The 18,510-nt window shown below is 44.3% G+C and overlaps 1 protein-coding gene across 1 annotated transcript in view; it reads left to right on the top strand.

Annotated features, from left to right (window-relative positions):
* Nucleotides 1-18,510, top strand: part of LOC133500774 (RNA-binding motif, single-stranded-interacting protein 3-like) — a 162,706-nt gene that overhangs the window by 54,314 nt on the left and 89,882 nt on the right. The window contains exons 3-4 of the mRNA XM_061819889.1: nt 2,381-2,439; nt 15,128-15,219. Of these exons, the coding sequence (XP_061675873.1) occupies nt 2,381-2,439; nt 15,128-15,219 (151 nt within the window). The remainder of the gene's footprint in view (nt 1-2,380; nt 2,440-15,127; nt 15,220-18,510) is intronic.

Raw genomic sequence — 18,510 nt, forward strand, 5'->3', positions numbered from 1 at the left:
ACTTCAGCCTGCCACAGTCGGTGGATTTGTAAATGCTCTCAACTATCCTGGATCACAGTCAGAATTTGTGTGTGAAGCATTACTCAAATGTTTGAGGTTTTACTTGGAAAAAAATAAAATTTCATAATTTCCATATCATAAGCTATGTAGATACTGTAGTCCATGTGATGGCAGTCTTTTAATTTTTTTTTTCCTTCTGTTTTCGTTGTATGTCAAAGTCTCCATTTCCAATAGAGTTTGATGTGAGTCAGGCGAGCGAGTCTGTGTTCACTGAGGGAGACGAATTTGCTGGTGACAGCTAAATGATCTCCTATTTATTAAACACCCCATACTATCTCCCTCACGCTTCCTCCTTGCCGTCAGTGTTTCATTTCATCTTTTGACTGACTTGATGCCAATACATATCTGGGTATTTGTGTTTGGAACACTTCTGTGGCAATCCAAACCAACTGTATAGAGTGTTGCAATGTGACTACAGTGTTTGCATCAAGCAGTCCATATTGGTAAATCAAATATTTTACGATAAATTAATGAGACATAGTTCATTATTGCACAGATCCATACTGTATGGTGGAATAGCGGCTTTACTATCCCCTCCTATGTCACATTTTCATAGCTTGTCTGCCAGTCCACAGCTTTAGTCTCAGGGAGACTAAAACTCAGAGATGATAAGAAATATTATTAGCTTCTTTCAGCGCACACCAAATTGGAAAGTGAGAGTGGGAGGTGGGTTAACTAATGGAGGAGAGAAAGAAAAAGGTAGAGCTGTCAGGAGATAAAAAGTCAGGTCTGCTTAATGTGTGTCCGTCACTTGATAATAGGACTGTCCTTACGTGACAATACAATCTATGCCCTCCATTGACGGGACCCCTTGTATGCATTCACAAAAAGAAATAGTATTGAGTTGATGAGCTTATGATTCTCATGTATTATATACTGCTAGTCCCTTTAAAGTAACACAAATACTAAATAAAATGAGAGCAGGCCAACATTTTGAATGTTCCACAGCTGCAAGTATCCATGCTATGAACTTCAACTTTTGAAAAAAAGTGGATCTCAAACAATCAAAACTGTCATTATTGCCTGAGTTTGCTGCTATACTGTTTTCTCCCTTGAAAAATGTTCAACAGAGTGATCGTAATTAATATTATTTTTATAGCAACCAAACAAATTACTATTATCCTGTTACTTTAAATTGCCATTGATGGTGTTGAAAAAATCTCTGTGATTCTAAATTCCCCAAAACTGAACTTCTATGGTTGGTATTTTTAATTGAATGTGTATGAGTGTTAATGTTGTTCTCTCATTGTGCTTATTTTCATTTGCCATTTTTACCTAACCTTGCACTGTATGTTCTGATGATTCCATATATGATGCCCTTTTCTTACATAGTCCATGAATCCGTCTTAGTGGTTCGGTGGCCCAATTTTGAGGGTTTTCTCGTTCTATTTATTTATTTTTTGTTTCATTTTATTTGTTTGTTATGTGTTCTGGACAACAGATGGAAATTAGCTATCTGCTAAATTTGGTGCAGGCATCTTCTGTTCTGCAACAACAAAGGAATAAAGACAATAACAGACATGTTTGGGTAGAAAACACTCAATTTAATAATAAAAGTAGCATATGAGGAGAAAGTGGAAATAAAAGTGCACGTAACAGGTGGGAAGAAGCAGTGGAAGTACAAACCATAGGAAGCACTGATAAAAAAACAAGGGCAGTGTGAAACAAGCACCAATTATCCTGTTATAAATCAAATAGGTGGACGGAGCACCAGCAGATGAATGATGCTATGGGAAAAAGAAATACAAAAGGCATTCTAACCCGCATCAAATTAGATGTGACCCCAAACTGGTTGCCAACCAATCCCGATCAGAGGACAGCAAAATTTTAACCTTACTGGAGGCCTGCCAGCTGCTGCTGTTGATTGAAACTTATATTTCATTGGTTCAGATTGGTTAAAAAAAAAGAATGAAAGAACGAGACATTTTTATTGCATGTGTTTGACATTACCAGTAATCTTGAGTCATTAGGCCCTTTGAAGATTAGATTTATTTGGCAACACACAGAGAGGCTCAAATATGATTGGACCGCCCAAAAATATCACTTAAATACCTGGAGACTGTCCAGCCAAGACACATGCTATGAAATCAATACAGAAGATACATTACATTAATTTAAAATTTCATATACAAGTTGTAAATCGAGGTCAACGCTTTTGATAAGGATTATGCCAGCAGAGAAGGTCCCCACTGCACACCACTGTATTCATGTATTTGTATATTGTCCATAAATTAAAATGAAAGTCATCCATTTTTTGAGCTGCCAATATGTGAATTAATGGCTAACAAAAACATTGTGTTTTTCATTTTTTTTCCCACAGATATGGTAAAATTGTTTCTACAAAGGCCATTCTGGACAAGAACACCAATCAGTGTAAAGGTGCGTAAGTATGTGGTGGGTGTCTTGTTACCCACAAACACAGACGTACTTTATATTGTATTCTGATTTTAAAATGGTAAATATCATTCGGGTGCTATACAGTATCTGCTTGATCGGATTCAATCTGCTCTTGTCAGGACAGAGAGGTGTTGCGTAACGTAGAAGGAATGAAAGGACCAAAAAAGCAGACACATGATAGATTTGTGTATACTCAATTTAATAACAAAGGTTGCGCGTAGCCTGCAAGGACAAAAATGCAACAGCAGCCGTAATCGTACAAACTAAAGTAGACGCAGACAAAACGGTCCGTGTAAAATATAACGTAATTTATCCAATAGCAGATTGAACCGGTAGATGGAGCTCAGTGGAATGAGAATGGAGTCAAACCCGCAATATTACCACACTTGAGGCTGTGACGTAATACAATTGGTCGGAACGACGAGGACCACGAAAGAGAGCAAGGCGACGCTATACAATAATTTGGCATCCTCCCTCTGCTTCTGTTCCCTTTAAATGACCACCTGATCATCATAGCCATCAGGTATGCAACAGGGGGACCCCGCCCAGTGTGCCAGGTACTGAAACCACAAAAACAATATCAGAGAACAGTGGCATAGCAAGAGGTTATTGAAAAGGGAGTCAAAACTTTAATGAAAAAATGTACTTCCGTACACATAATGTACATGTAAAACAGCATACACTCCACAACACCACAGGTGGGGAATTTTAAGTCACATGACTTGAGTTGAGCTGGTTGTGAGCAGCCCAACCTGGCAACCCTTGCCTCCAGTGAGGCAGTGTTTTTGATTCGACAACAAGAAAAAACAACGGCAACATGTAAGGTATGGAACTCAAAAATAGTGGACATAACAACAAGGAGATCAAGCTTCATCTGTCACTATGACACCTACAAAAACAGGTAAGATAGTTTAGCTTCCTGTCATGATCCTGCCGCTTCAGCACAAGCTGTGCGGGTGCCCGTGCGGCTGCCCTAATTGGGAGGCACACAGCTGTGCCTCATGCGGGCTGATCATCCCCCGTATATATAGGACCCGGTGACGACTGGTCCGCTGCCAGTTCGTTGAGCTTTATGTCCCGTTCCAGCACTCTCGTATTCCTGACTGAACCTGTGTGTACGGACCTCCGTCCGTTCTACGACCAACCCCGTAAGCCTGACTCCTTGTTCTTCTGAACTGCGTTGATTGTTTCCCCGTGTACCGACTTCTGCCTGCCCACTCATCTGCTCTCTTCGCCCGACACCCCAACAACCGCTGCTGCACCGGACTGCCTGCTCGATCCCCGACCTCGGCATACAATAAACGAGTCTCTTCTTGAACTACCTTGCGTCTTCCGAGTTCCTGCATTTGGGTCCTACCTCTCGTTCCGATGGGACGTGACAGAACGAACTGGCCAATACAGGACCCAGCAGGAAAGACCCGGCATCGCCGGGACCGACGCAAGGTAGACCGTCTGCCGGAGGACCAAGCCTGTCCGATCCGGGTAGGCTCTCTGATGTCCTCCGCTTCCGTGTCTTACGCTCCGCCAGCGAGGTATGAATACGTCTCGAACACGACCCGTCCGGCTCCTCATATTCTTCTGGACTCTGACTTTTCGGAATATGAGGAGGACCGTGATTTGTATGCCGGGCTGCCTGAGTACGACTCCGACGACTTTGATTTTGAGTCTCTTTGCCCGGCTTTTGATCCCAGTCAGTTTGCCCCGCCTTCCCGCGTTTCCAGCACCCGAGCGACTTCGCCCGGTAGATCCAAGTGCACCTATCGGTACGAGGGAACCCGCTTGGCCATCTACCCGGACCTCTGCGTGGTGGCCAGAGGAGACGCCCCGGCCGGGCGCTTCCTGGTGTCTCTCGCTGCGCGGCAACGAAGACACCGTCCTCCCACTCCTCGCCGGCAACGGTGAGACCGGCAAACCCGCAGCTGGTGGCGAAGCTTCCAGCCCAGAGGGAGGAGGAGCCGTCAAACCACGAGGCGTTCTGTCGCGAAATGCGGGCGCAGATAGAGAGGCAGAGCACCAAATTGGCGGCTCTCACGGCCCAGGTCCGGCAAGGATTCGCGAACCAGCCGAGCTACGCTGACGTCGCAACGGCGACGGACTCACTGCTGACTCAGGTTCACGTTGCCGTGGAAACCGACCCGCCCCCTTGCCAAGTGCACGCCACAGTGGGAACAGACTTGCCACCTCAAGTGCACGTCGCAGTGTTGGCGGTTCCGAGCAGAGCTCACGCGACAGTTGGAACTGACCCGCTCCCGAGACACGCCCACGAGTCAGTTTCGACTGACTCTCCGCCTACTCAGGTTCACGTTGCCTTGGAAACGGATTCGCCACCGCGCCAGGCCCACGTTGCTGTTTCAACGGATGCAGTGCAAGCTCACGTGGCAGTGGGGACCGAACCGATGCCGCCTCACGTTGCTGTCCAGGAGGTGGCGACGTCTCCACAGCCGCTTCTCGTCCGTGCTCTGGAGTGGCAGTGGCGACCGGCCCGCGGACGTTCCCCGTTCCTACTCTGTCGACGACCGGCTCTCGGCCGCTCCCTGTTCCTGCTCTGTCGGCGACGTTCCTGTCCAGGAGGTGGCGACAGTTCCCCAGCCGCCTCACGCTCCCGTCCAGGAGGAGGTGGAGTTGGTGATGCTGCTGCCGCCTTCTCACGTTCCTGTCCAGGAGGCGGCGACGGGGTCGCTGCCTTCTCTCGTTCCTGTCCAGGAGGCGGCGATGGGGTCGCTATCTTCTCTCGTTCCTGTCCAGGAGGGGGCGGCGATGGGGTCGCTGCCTTCTCACGTTCCTGTCCAGGAGGGGGCGGTGACGGGGTCGCTGCCTTCTCAAGTTGCTGTCCAGGAGGGGGCGGTACTGGCGCCGCCTTCTCAAGTTGCTGTCCGGGAGGGGGCGGTACTGGCGCCGCCTTCTCAAGTTGCTGTCCAGGAGGGGGCGGTACTGGCGCCGCCTTCTCAAGTTGCTGTCCAGGAGGGGGCGGTACTGGCGCCGCCTTCTCAAGTTGCTGTCCAGGAAGGGGCGGTACTGGCGCCGCCGCCTTCTCACGTTCCTGTCCAGGAGGGGGCGGTACTGGCGCCGCCGCCTTCTCACGTCCCTGTCCAGGAGGAGCTGGGGAGTTCTGTGGAGCCACCCAGGAGCTGGAGAGACTTCGGGGTGGTGGTCATGGCGCTGGTCCTGCTCTCCATCATCTTCTTCGCTCCTGAGTGCGCCCAGCCGCTTCAGGACCTGGTCTCATTGGCGACCAATCCCCGGTCGTCTTGCAACGACGGCGTGGGAGCTTCTCGTCCGGAGCAGTGGCCTGCCTCATTCTGGTTCCTGCTTCGCCGTTTGGTTCCTCACAGAGGTCGTCCGCCCGAGTCGCCCCGTGGGGACCCTGGTGCTTGGCGTCCGGGTCGTCCTCCTGACCTGTCCGCCCGGACGCCTCGTGTTTGTCTGAGGTTCGGGGGGGGGGGGTGGGGGGCGTGCCCTCCTCCGGACCCCCTTCCGCCCACCCCTGCCTGTGTTATTGTCTGTTTTTTTTTTTTTTGTTTAGGCACGTCTGGGAGCCGTGCCTTTGAGGGGGGGGGGGTACTGTCATGATCCTGCCGCTTCAGCATGAGCTGTGCGGGTGCCTGCGTGGCTGCGCTGATTAGGAGGCGCACACCTGCTCCTCATGCGGGCTGATCATCCCCTGTATAGATAGGACCCGGTGACGACTGGTCCTCCGCCAGTTCGTTGAGCTTTATGTCCCGTTCCAGCACTCTTGTACTCCTGACTGAACCTGTGTGTACCGACCTCCGTCCGTTCTCCGACCAACCCCTTCCTGCATTTGGGTCCTACTCTCGATGGGACGTGACACTTCCCAATTGAGCTAATACAGGCGTGAGCCTTTTTGAGAATGACACAAGTTTTTCACATCAGGATTTTGGGATCGGCGGCATTGTGGACGACTGGTTACACTCTAACCATTAGAGTATTTGACTTGCTGTTCTGAGGGCCAGGGCTCAAATCCTGGCCCAGACTGTGTGGGGTTTGTATGATATCCCCAAGCCTGCATGGGTTTTCTCAGGCCACTCTTTTTTCCTTCCACATCCCAAAAGACATGAAGACTCTAAATTGCTTGTAGGTGTGCAAATGGTGGTTTGTATGTGCCCAGCGATTGCCTGGCGACCAGTTCAGGGTGTCTGAAGATGTGATAAGTTCCAGCACTCCTTATGAGGATATGTGGCTCAGAAGATGGATGGATGGATGGATCATCTATCATTCCTCCTTCCAAAACCTCTCTAGTTTGTCCAGGTCGGATGTTGAACATTGTTGGACAACATTTTCATGTCTCTCAGTTGGGTTTAAGTTCAGCCTCTAGCTGGACCATTCAAGAACTGTCATGGAGTTGTTCTGAAGCCACTCTTTCATTATTTTACCTTTGTGGTTGGGGTCACTCTCTTGTTGGAAGGTAAACCTTCAGCCCACTCTGAGGTCCCAAGCTCCTCAGAAGGTTTTTCGTCCAGGTTATTCCTGTATTTGGCCGATGTCTTTCCTTCAATTGAAACCATTCATCCTATCGTATAATCAAAGAATAAGAAAAATATATATTTTTGCTTGGTTAAAGTGCAATTAGAAATACACAAAAGAAAATGATATGTTTCCTTAATAATGAAAGACCAATTGGTTTCCATCCATCCATCTATTGTCTTTGCCGCTTATCCTCACGAGGGTCACAGGGAGTCCTGGAGCCTATCCCAGCTGTCAGTGGGCAGGTGGCGGGGTACACCCTGAACTGGTTGCCAGCCAACCACAGGGCACATGAAGACAGACAACGGCCGCACTCACAATCACTGCTAGGGGCAATTTAGAGTGTCCAATAATGGTGCATGTTTTGGGGATGTGGGAGGAAACCGGATTGCCCGGAGAAAACCCTTGCAGGCATGGGGAGAACGTGCAAACTCCACACAGGTGGGGCCGGGATCGAACCTGGCTCCTCAGAACTGTGAGTCCAACGTTTTACCAGCTGATCCACCGTCCTGCCAATTGGTTTCCTCTTTTTGATAACTATTTTTCTTAAAGTTACTTGAACTTGAACTTAAATTCACATGGTGGATATAGCAGGAAAAAGCATTTTCTTGTCTACAAAGTTTTCTGGTGAGGCAATTTCAAACAAACATAAAGAGGCATTTCTTGGATCAAAAACATATGGCAAAAAAAAGAGCACAAGTTTGTCCTCCTTTTATCAAGTCACAATTTTATCCAACAGTGATATCTTAGCGCACTAGAGAACACTGTATAAAATATTGCATCGAACAGAGGTGAAGAAGAAAAGGAATCAAACGCCTCATGCTGACTCATCAGGAAATAAATCCATCCATCTATCCATTTTCTGAGCTGCTTATCCTCACAAGGGTCATGGGAGTGGTGAAGCCAATTCCAGCTGTCATTGGACAGGAGGAAGGGTACACCATGTACTGGTTGCCAACCAATCACAGGGCACATGGAGAAGACAACAACCACACTTGCACCTTGGGACAATTTTGAGTCTCCAATTCATGCATGTTTTTCGGATGTGGGAGGAAACCGGAGTGCCCGGAGAAAACCCACGCAGGCATGGGGAGAATATGCAAACACCACACAGGCCGGACCGGAATTTTAGCCCCGGTCCTCTCAACTCAACTGTGAGGCCAACGCTCTAAAACTGCCACAGTGCTGCCTCAGGAAATAACGTAAATGAAAAAAGAAAAGTCTGATTCTTGAGAACACTACAGTGAGTAAACTAGATTGAAATGAACATGACGCACACACAGGGCTTGTAACTATATGCATGATCACTCAAAAGATAGCTCCTAATGCATGCAAAACAAGAATATGTGATATCAAGCTGAGCAATTCCCACAATGCAATGTTGATATTTTTGGAATCTTTTATGGTCAATTCCTTTCCAAGGTCTTACACATGACCGGGTCAATGAGAATTTGTAGTAGTAGTTTCAGCATGATACATTTTACCCAATAAATAATCAGTAATCTCTGCAGCAATATGATGTCACTTTTCATTGTCCTGTAGTATAAAAACAAGGCAATCCACAAATTTTGTTTTTTCAGTGATTTCGTCAAAGTAGCAAAGATTTTCAAATTGATGGGTTCACGTCCAAGTCGATGCTGTTCAAGTCCAAAGTGGTCTTGTAACAATAGTCAAGTGTAAAGTAATCACATTTATTACTCAAGACTGACTCAAGTCATGTGATGAGAGTCCACACCTCTGCAAAGCATATATTTGCTATAATTGCTGTCATCTACTTTCAAGACACACACCACAGGGCCCTTGTCCTTATGGACAGTGCTCAATAGAATATTGATGTGTTTTGTTTTTTTTTAAATCAGCAACATAGAGTCCTTGTAATCAGTTGCAATAGTGATTAGGGAAACAGTTATGGGGGTGCTTATAGCAGAGATCCTATTGTTAACTACAAATGAAATATTTTTACAGCACCTCCTGTTCCTTATCTAATTCCGATTCGCTCAGTTCAGTCATCCTAATTTGACAATTCCAAACAAATCACGTCAGTACTTGTAATGGTTCACTATATTCAAGTGGGTCATTTACTTTTTCTTTTTTTTTCCAATTACAAATTTATTTTACACTGGCACTACGAAAGTAGCTCACGATTAATATTTTAAGAATGTTTTAAGTGTAAAATTAAAAATCTGGCACCCAAGACCACATTTTGAAATGACATTCTCATGTAGTCAGGATGAGTCACCAAATTCTGTCTCAAGTCAAAACTATTGCGATACCTTTGACTCCTTTATTTTATTTGAAGAGCTTAATCATTTTCAGCAAATGTTTGGCATTTCCAATTATGATGGGTAATAAATGTGTATTTTTCGGGATTGACAATAACCATTTTAGACAGAGCAATATATTTGCCAGTAATACTTATATGTAAATTTGCAGTCACAGTGATATAAACTCATTTATCCAGCCATAAATGCATGCAGTTTGCTGTAATATACAATCAAGCAGCTGCAGCAATCACTGTACTTATTAGCATTTATTTTTTAGCTTGCAACGTTAACTTCGTGTAGTTTCATTATGAGTTCACCATTAGAGGTGCTTATAAGGCCAGATAAGTGATGATTTGATAATAAAGGCATTCAGTTGGGACAAGATAAGTGCTTACTGTGACTAAGAGAATATAAATTGGTGCTGAGGCTTCTCATGGGAAGGGAGAGATGGACGGGAGGCACCACAAGGAAGACGTTGGGAGTGGGTAAAAATAGCCTGAAACTGACAGAAAAGGAGGGTACCCTTTCAAAGTGCTTATTTAGCAGACAGACTCTTCATTTGGGTTAGATTTGACTAAGACAGATGGAGACGGATCAGATTAGTCTCTTGTTTTGCCATAGTTGAAGGCTGTCAATGTATTAAAAGTTAAATATACTCATGCGGTGGCACGGTGGCACAGCTGTAAAACGTTGGCCTCACAGTTCTGAGGACCGGGATTCAATTCCGGCCCCGCATTTGTGAAGTTTCCATGTTCTCCTCGTGCCTGTGTGGGTTTTATCTGGGGACTCCAGTTTCGTGCCACATCCCAAAAAACATGCATTAACTGTAGACTCTGAATTGCCCCTTTGGTGATTGGTTTTAGGTGGTGATTGACAGTGCGACTATTGTTTGTCTCCATATGCCCTGTGACTGGCTGGAAACCAGTTCAGGGTGTCCGATGACAGCTGGATTGGCTCCAGTGCTCCTGTGACCCTTGTGAGGATAAGCAACTCAGAACATGGATGGATGGATGAATATACTCATGCTTTACCACACAATCTTCTGAATTTGTATCGTTAAAGTAACACAGAACACACTCTAATAAGTGTAAGATTACACTCTCTTCACTTACTTGCCTGTACAATTGCAAATGTAAAAAAAGACAAAACAGAAAGAAAAACAGTATGCAGAGAAGGTCTTGCTAAATTTGTTTTGTCTGTTATCCAACCATCAGATTTCTTTCGATTATGTGAGGTCTGGTCAGGGGAAGCACAGTCTTCCCTCACCCCAACTAATTCATCCAGCACTCATCCAGGTGAGGGTAGGAATGTAGATAGAATGGTAAATTGTGAGCATCACCTTTCATCTTAACTCCTTCTTCACCACAGCAGACTGATCCAAAGTCAGGATCACTGCGGATGCTACAACCGATCTGCCTTGCGACCTCCTGTTCTATTTGTCCTTCACCTATGATCAAGATCCTGAGACACTTGAACTCCTCCATGTGCAATGATCTTATCCCCAATTTGGAGAAAACACACAATTTTTCCAAATGTGGACCGTGATGTCAGATTTGGAGGTTTAGGAATTTTCACACTTGGCTGCAAACTGCTTCAGTGAAAGTTGGATATCATGGATTGATGAAACCAACAGAACCATATCATCTGGATAAAGCAGAGAAGAAATGATCAGGCCACCAAATTGGTCCCCCTCTTTGTCTTGGCTGACTAGAAATTCTGTCCATCAATGTTATGAATAAAATCAGTGGCAAAGGGTGGCCTTGGCAGAGTTCAACCCTCATCAGAAACAAATCTGGTTTACTGCCGGGAGTGCGGATCAAACTCTTATAGTGGTCACATAATGATTGAACAGACCCCTATTAGTGAGTTTAGTACCCCTTACCCCCAAAGCACCCCCCAGAGGGCTCACCGAGGCACACGCCGAATACCTCCTGTGGGTTCACAAAATGTAGATGTAAATTGGTTGGGCAAACTCCCTAACAAGCTTGAGGACCCTGCCAAGGGTGAAGAGCCAGTTTTCTGTTTAACAACCACAACGAAAATCTCTGAATAGACCTTACCAGGGAGGCTGAGTCATATGATCCACGTGTTGTTGGAACACACCCTCCTCATTCTGCCTTTCAAGGGGGACAATCTCCGATGTCCATACAATGTTCCAGAGGTTTGTCAGACAGGACAGCCTCACAACATCCAGAGTTTTTAGGAATGATATCAAATCCAACCTCCACTATAATGCTGACCACATGGTGAGGTATAATACTTAAAAAAAAGGAAATGCTGAAGAACATTAAAAGTATAAAGCCTCTGACCTCTGATAGAACTGATATCAGTTGGACATTGCGTCTTTTTTATGATTCACTATTAACATTTTATTTTACATTTGATTAACACATTTTTAAATGTTACTTATATAGCAGCCCAAGGTGACCTATAAATTCTAAATTCTGATGGTGACAGCTGACCCTGAAAACTATTTCTGCTTTGCATGTCACAACAAATTCAGTTAATCAACACCTTCAAACAGACCGTATTCTCTAGAACCTCTCCTACTGTATATAAATGGAAACTAACATATAAAAAAATTGTAATTTGATTCAATATGATGGACTAAAAGCCACAATTTCTGTTTTCAGCGTTTGAATAATAAAATCATTTATTCTTCTTATGGTTCCTTATACACACTGACAGTTTTCTAATTAGCATTGCTGGAACACGGGAAGAAAGTAAAGGAAGGAGTGGAGATTAAATCTGTTTAGATTGTCAAGACAATCTGCCTTCTTGTCTCCTGCCTGTCCTTTCCATGACTCCTACTGCACATGTCATTCTTTCTTGTGCACTCTTCTGCCTTTGCCCTATCTCCTGCCAGTTTACTGCTCGCCCTCCAATACAAAGATTCCTCTTTTGCTTTTTCTTCGTCATTATTCCTCTCTACTTAGCTGTCTCTTCAAATGGCCCAAGGGCAGTGACTGTAGGATTTGAGGAGATTAAGTGGGATTTTGGGATTGGGATTGTGCTGTTTATCTTCATTTACATCATTGTGTCAGTGTCTGCATGTAAACACAATGGAATAAAATATTATATATATATATATATATATATATATATTTTTTTTTTTATTTTTTTTTTTTCACAGTTGGATATTTGTCAGGTCTGGCTGAGCAAGCTGAATTTTAATTTCTATATCATCACAAGGGCACAGTTGGGGAGCTAGGGGCACAAATCAGAAGGATTTAAAAATTCTGATATTTTCATTTTCAATTCATCTAGCCTTGCGTTTTCTCAACTGCTTATCCTCACTAACTTTGTGGGCATGCTGGAACGTATCCCAGCTATCTTCTGGAGAGTTGTCTTGTGTGTGTGTGTGTGCATGGCTATCCACTGGTGGTAGAAGGAGTTTCTAATTAGTGACAGTAAAATATTTCTGTGAGTGTGTGTTGGTGGGGGTGGGGGTGGGGCTGTGTGAAAACAGCCTTTGAACAATAAAAAAAAAGATTATGCGTATCACCAAAAAAGTCTGTTGTATTTGGAGAAGACTGAGTGAGAGTTGATAGCAGATGTTCTTGAGTATGTGACACGACACTGTCTGTGTGTAAGTCAAGGATAAATGCAAGCTTGTTTGAATTTCCCATTTGTATTGAGACTTTTGTGGTAAAGATGATTTAATTTTGCCAACATGCTGTCAACTCAAAACGCAGTGGTTCAACGATACCTTTTCTTCCAATTATTCTCCTGTCTGGCTCACCTCAAGTGTTCAAACTTTTCCTTTTATTAATCGATCTCATGAACATGATCAAACTGATCTTTCACTAGGAAATGGAAATTGTCACACTTTTTCACTAAATGACACAAACTTATTAATGATATGACATTTCATCTTTCATACCTTGACTGAATTGGTTTTTTTGACTCTCCTTCCAACTTTAACAATTAAAACAGCCAAATGGTGTCTCAGATAATTCCAACACTCAATACAACCTGCACAGCTGCAATGGTTATACTGTACAGAATGTAAGGAAAATATTGCAGTGCTACTGATTCTGCTTCAGCTTTTCTGCTATGCAAGCCAAAACAATCTGCACCTGCTGCAGCAGGGATCCAGCACATAGAGAAATGTTTTCCAAGCAGGGTACACTTCAGATGATCTTGCAAATGTAATTGGACTGGCTTCCATTCCATTCATACAGCATGCACAAATGTATAAATGGACATAAAAAGAGGTTTTCACCAAAGTGCAGTTTTCAAAGCATCTCAGATCCAAAGGAACAAACATTTATCCATCCATCCATCCATCCATCCATCCATCCATCCATCATCCATCCATCCATCCATCCATCCATCCATCCATCCATCCATCCATCCAATTTTCTTAGCCGCTTATCCTCACAAGGGTCGCAGGGAGTGTTGGAGCCTATCCCAGCTGTCAACAGGCAGGAGGCAGGGTACAACTTGAAGTGGTTGCCAGGAAATCGCAGGGCACATAGAGACAAACAGCCGCACTAACAATCACACCTAGGGGCAATTTAGAGTGTCCAATTAATGTTGCATATTTTTGGGATGTGGGAAGAAACCGGAGTGCCTTGAGAAAACCCACACAGGCATGGGGAGAACATGCAAACTCCACACAGGCGGGTCCGGGATTGAATCTGGGTCCTCAGAACTGTGAGGCCAAAGCTTTCCAGCTGTACCAGCCTGCCGCCCCAGTTATTCATTTATTTTTAGTTTATATTGTTAACGATAACTCAACTCATTGGAGTATAATTTTCCCAAATACAAACATTCCCATACTTTGTAAATACAAACCCAGCTAATAATGGCAACCTTGCCAGTCTAGCTAATCTCCGTAATAGACAACTGCAAGAAAATGAGGGAAGAGTTCAATTGTGAAAATAGCAAAGCAATAAAGAAAGACAAAAATTGAGGAATCAATAATTCATGTGGTGTCCCAGTCACGACTTCTGGGACACAAGATTGTTGATGTACGGTGTTATTGTAAAAAAAAAGATGTCCCTACTTTGCATGTACCAGATTGCTTGACAGTGCTAGAATTGAAATATTTTAGCATTTTTATGAATACAAATTTTCAATTGTTGATAACATATAGCACAAGGACACATGCTATACTTGTGTTCATCTTCTTATTTTAAGCAAAGCCGGGGCTTTCGGTTGTAGCAGTGACAAATACATATTGTTGAGCTATAGCATGTTTTATGTCCGCACCAGCAGGAAAGGGCCAGCGGCCACTACCTGTGTGGTCACTAAACAACGAACAGCTAACATAGACAATGTTGGGCCTTGCCCCATCAACCCGGTGCTGTGTTGCACCCAACCTTGCTGTGAGCACCAAGGACTCAAGTGCCTTGTTTACCTCAGAATTCATCGTATTGGTTTGGTAGAGAACACATCCTTCATTAACTCCAGCCAACCGGTCAGCTATATACATCCATGCCATAAAACTACCTCCACCATGACAGATGCATTGTGAGGTATGCTTCAGATACAAAAGGAGTTTCTTTCCATACCCATCATTTCTGATTCAAGTTGACTTTGGTATTTGTCCAAATATTCTGACTACAGAATATGTTTGCCGTTTTAGGTCACATATCCTGCTCTTGAATGTTATCACTTTGGAGGATGTAAGAGAAATGGGGGGGAACATTATTAGAAGTCCTGAATCAGTCTGTTATAACACAATTTCAGTTAAAGCGGTGTGCTGAAACACATTTATTGAAGAAACCAACTGATTTTATTAATACGTGAGCTGACCCGATTTTGACACATTTACTAGATAAATTATGTTACCGCGCGGCAAAGCCCTAACAATGTTTTTGTTACAACATGGAAAACCATTTCATACTTCTGCATGTCATTACGCTGATCATCAACTGTACTTCTTACCCGTCTGTTCTTTGTATGTTGATGTGCAGGCTATGGCTTTGTGGACTTTGACAGCCCTGCAGCTGCCCAGAAAGCTGTGGTGTCGCTCAAAGCCAACGGAGTCCAGGCACAGATGGCAAAGGTAAGGTTTTTTTTTTGCGGACCTTCACGTTTCAGTCCATTCTTACCTAAATCTGTGATTGGCCTGCAAGAAGAAAAGAGCTGGGCCTGTGTTGATGATGAATTGTGGAATTGTTCATCACTGTTATAGTCCTTCCAGTAATGGAATTGTGATGTTGGTCATTGATTGACTCAAGAATGATAGGTGCATCTTTAAATGGTCAATGGTGTGATTATTGATTGATAAATTGAGCCCCTTATGGAGTAATAGATGAGGAACCATGGCCAGGAGGGGATTATTGATTGGAGAATATGAACACATGACCTACTTAGTGGATCTGGGTTCCATCATTTTTGTTTACTACTTTGCCTTGAATATGACTCTTTTTCCCACACGATAGTACATCTACCATATTTGCTTAACAATAAAGCCTCGCGTGATACACGAAGAACACATTAATGCAGAATTTCCATTATAATTATGTATCTCATCACAATCTGCGGTGGGTAGGAACCTGTGACAGAAGGGTCACTGGTTTACGAACCCGACGACGACTACTGTCCGTATCTAGAAGTGTCTTCGGGCAAGACAGTGAATTCTGATTTGCTCCCAGTGGGAATGGCATCAGTCACCCACCGCTGTATGATTGTGTGTCAATGAGAAGCTTTGTAAAGCATGTTGGGCATTGTGACGGTGTAGAAAAGTGCTATGTAAGTGTAGTGTATTTATCAATAGTTGTGTGTTTTTAAACACATTTGGGCTCTGTTGCTCCAATTCGCCATGATTATCACAGTGATGTTTGAATCAATTTCACCAATCAAAGGACACGAAGTCCCATCCATGGAGAAAGTCTTCGAATGATCAACCAAAGTGAATCTTGACAGCCAGGTCCGACTCTTGCTAGCGAAGACAAAGAAGAGGAGGAAACCGGACCCAGCGTCAGAAGAAAAAGAGGAATGCACAGAGCCTACAACTGAGTGTAGGGACTTTGAATTATGGGACTATGACACGAAAAGCTCAGGAGTTGGTTGACATGATGATTAGGAGAAAGGTTGATATTCTGTGCATCCAAGAGAGCAGGTGGAAAGGTAGTAAGGCTAGAAGTTTGGGAGCAGGGTTTAAATTATTCTACCACGGAGTAGATGGGAAGAGAAATGGAGTAGGGGTTATTTTAAAGGAAGAGCTGGCTAAGAATGTCTTGGAGGTGAAAAGAGTATCAGATCGAGTGATGAGACTAAAATTTGAAATTGAGGGTGTTATGTATAATGTGGTTAGCGGCTATGCACCACAGGTAGGATGTGACCTAGAGTTAAAAGAGAAATTCTGGAAGGAACTAGATGAAGTAGTTCTGAGCATCCCAGACAGCGAGAGAGTTGTGATTGGTGCAGATTGTAATGGACATATTGGTAAAGGAAACAGGGGCGATGAAGAAGTGATGGGTAAGTACGGCATCCAGGAAAGGAACTTTGAAGGGCAGATGGTGGTGGACTTTGCAAAAAGGATGGAGATGGCTGTAGTAAACACTTATTTCCAGAAGAGGGAGGAACATATAGTGACCTACAAGAGCGGAGGTAGAACCACGCAGGTAGATTATATTTTGTGCAGACGATGTAATCTGAAGGAGGTTACTGACTGTAAAGTAGTGGTAGGGGAGAGTGTAGCTCGACAGCATAGGATGGTAGTATGTAGGATGATTCTGGTGGTGGGTAGGAAGATTAAGAAGACAAAGGTAGAGCAGAGAACCATGTGGTGGAAGCTGAGAAAGGAAGAATGTTGTGCGGCCTTCCGGAAAGAGGTGAGACAGGCTCTCGATGGACAACCGAAGCTCCCGGAAGACTGGACGACGACAGCCAAGGTGATCAGAGAGACAGGCAGGAGAGTACTTGGTGTGTCATCTGGTAGGGAAGGGGAGAAGGAGACTTGGTGGTGGAACCCCATAATACAGGGAGTCATACAAGGAAAGAGATTAGCGAAGAAGAAGTAGGATACTGAGAGGACTGAGCAGAGGCGAAAGGAGTACATCGAGATGCGACGTAGGGCAAAGGTAGAGGTGGCAAAGGCTAAACAAGAGGCATATGAAGACATGTACACCAGGTTGGACACGAAAGAAGGAGAAAAGGATCTCTACAGGTTGGCCAGACAGAGGGATAGAGATGGGAAGGATATGCAGAAGGTTAGGGTGATTAAGGATAGAGATGGAAATGTGTTGACTGGTGCCGGTAGTTTGCTAAATAGATGGAAAGAATACTTTGAGAAGTTGATGAATGAAGAAAATGAGAGAGAAGGAAGAGTTGAAGAGGCAAGAGTGAAAGACCAGGAAGTGGAAATGATTACCAAGGGGGAAGTCAGAAAGGCACTACAAAGAATGAAAAATGGAAAGGCAGTTGGTCCTGATGACATACCGGTAGAGGTATGGAAGCAATTTGGAGAGATGGCAGTGGAGTTTTTGACCAACTTATTCAACAGAATACTAGCGGGCGAAAAGATGCCTGAAGAATGGAGGAAAAGTGTTCTAGTTCCCATTTTTAAGAACAAAGGGGATGTTCAGAGCTGTGGGAACTATAGAGGAATAAAGTTGATGAGCCACACAATGAAGTTATGGGAAAGAGTAGTGGAGGCTAGACTCAGGACAGAAGTAAGTATCTGTGAGCAACAGTATGGTTTCATGTCTAGAAAGAGTACCACAGATGCATTATTTGCCTTGAGGATGCTCGTGGAAAAGTATAGAGAAAGTCAGAAGGAGCTACATTGTGTCTTTGTGGATCTAGAGAAAGCCTATGACAGAGTACCAAGAGAGGAACTGTGGTACTGCATGCGTAAGTCTGGTGTGGCAGAGAAGTATGTTAAAATAGTACAGGACATGTATGATGGCAGCAGAACAATGGTGAGGTGTGCCTTAGGTGTGACAGAGGAATTTAAGGTGGAGGTGGGACTGCATCAGGAATCAGCTCTGAGCCCCTTCCTGTTTGCAGTGGTAATGGATAGGCTGACAGATGAGGTTAGACTGGAATCCCCTTGGACCATGATGTTCGCAGATGATATTGTGATATGCAGTGAAAGCAGGGAGCATGCAGAGGAACAATTAGAAAGATGGAGACATGCACTGGAAAGGAGAGGAATGAAGATTAGCCGAAGTAAAACAGAATATATGTGCGTGAATGAGAAAAGTAGAGGGGGAAGAGTGAGGCTACAGGGAGAAGAGATAGCGAGGGTGGACGACTTCAAATACTTGGGGTCAACAATACAGAGCAATGGAGAGTGTGGTCAGGAAGTGAAGAAACGGGTCCAAGCAGGTTGGAACAGCTGGCGAAA

This window comes from Syngnathoides biaculeatus, chromosome 5 (assembly GCF_019802595.1).
Source record: "Syngnathoides biaculeatus isolate LvHL_M chromosome 5, ASM1980259v1, whole genome shotgun sequence".
In the NCBI taxonomy this organism is placed as follows: domain Eukaryota; kingdom Metazoa; phylum Chordata; class Actinopteri; order Syngnathiformes; family Syngnathidae; genus Syngnathoides; species Syngnathoides biaculeatus.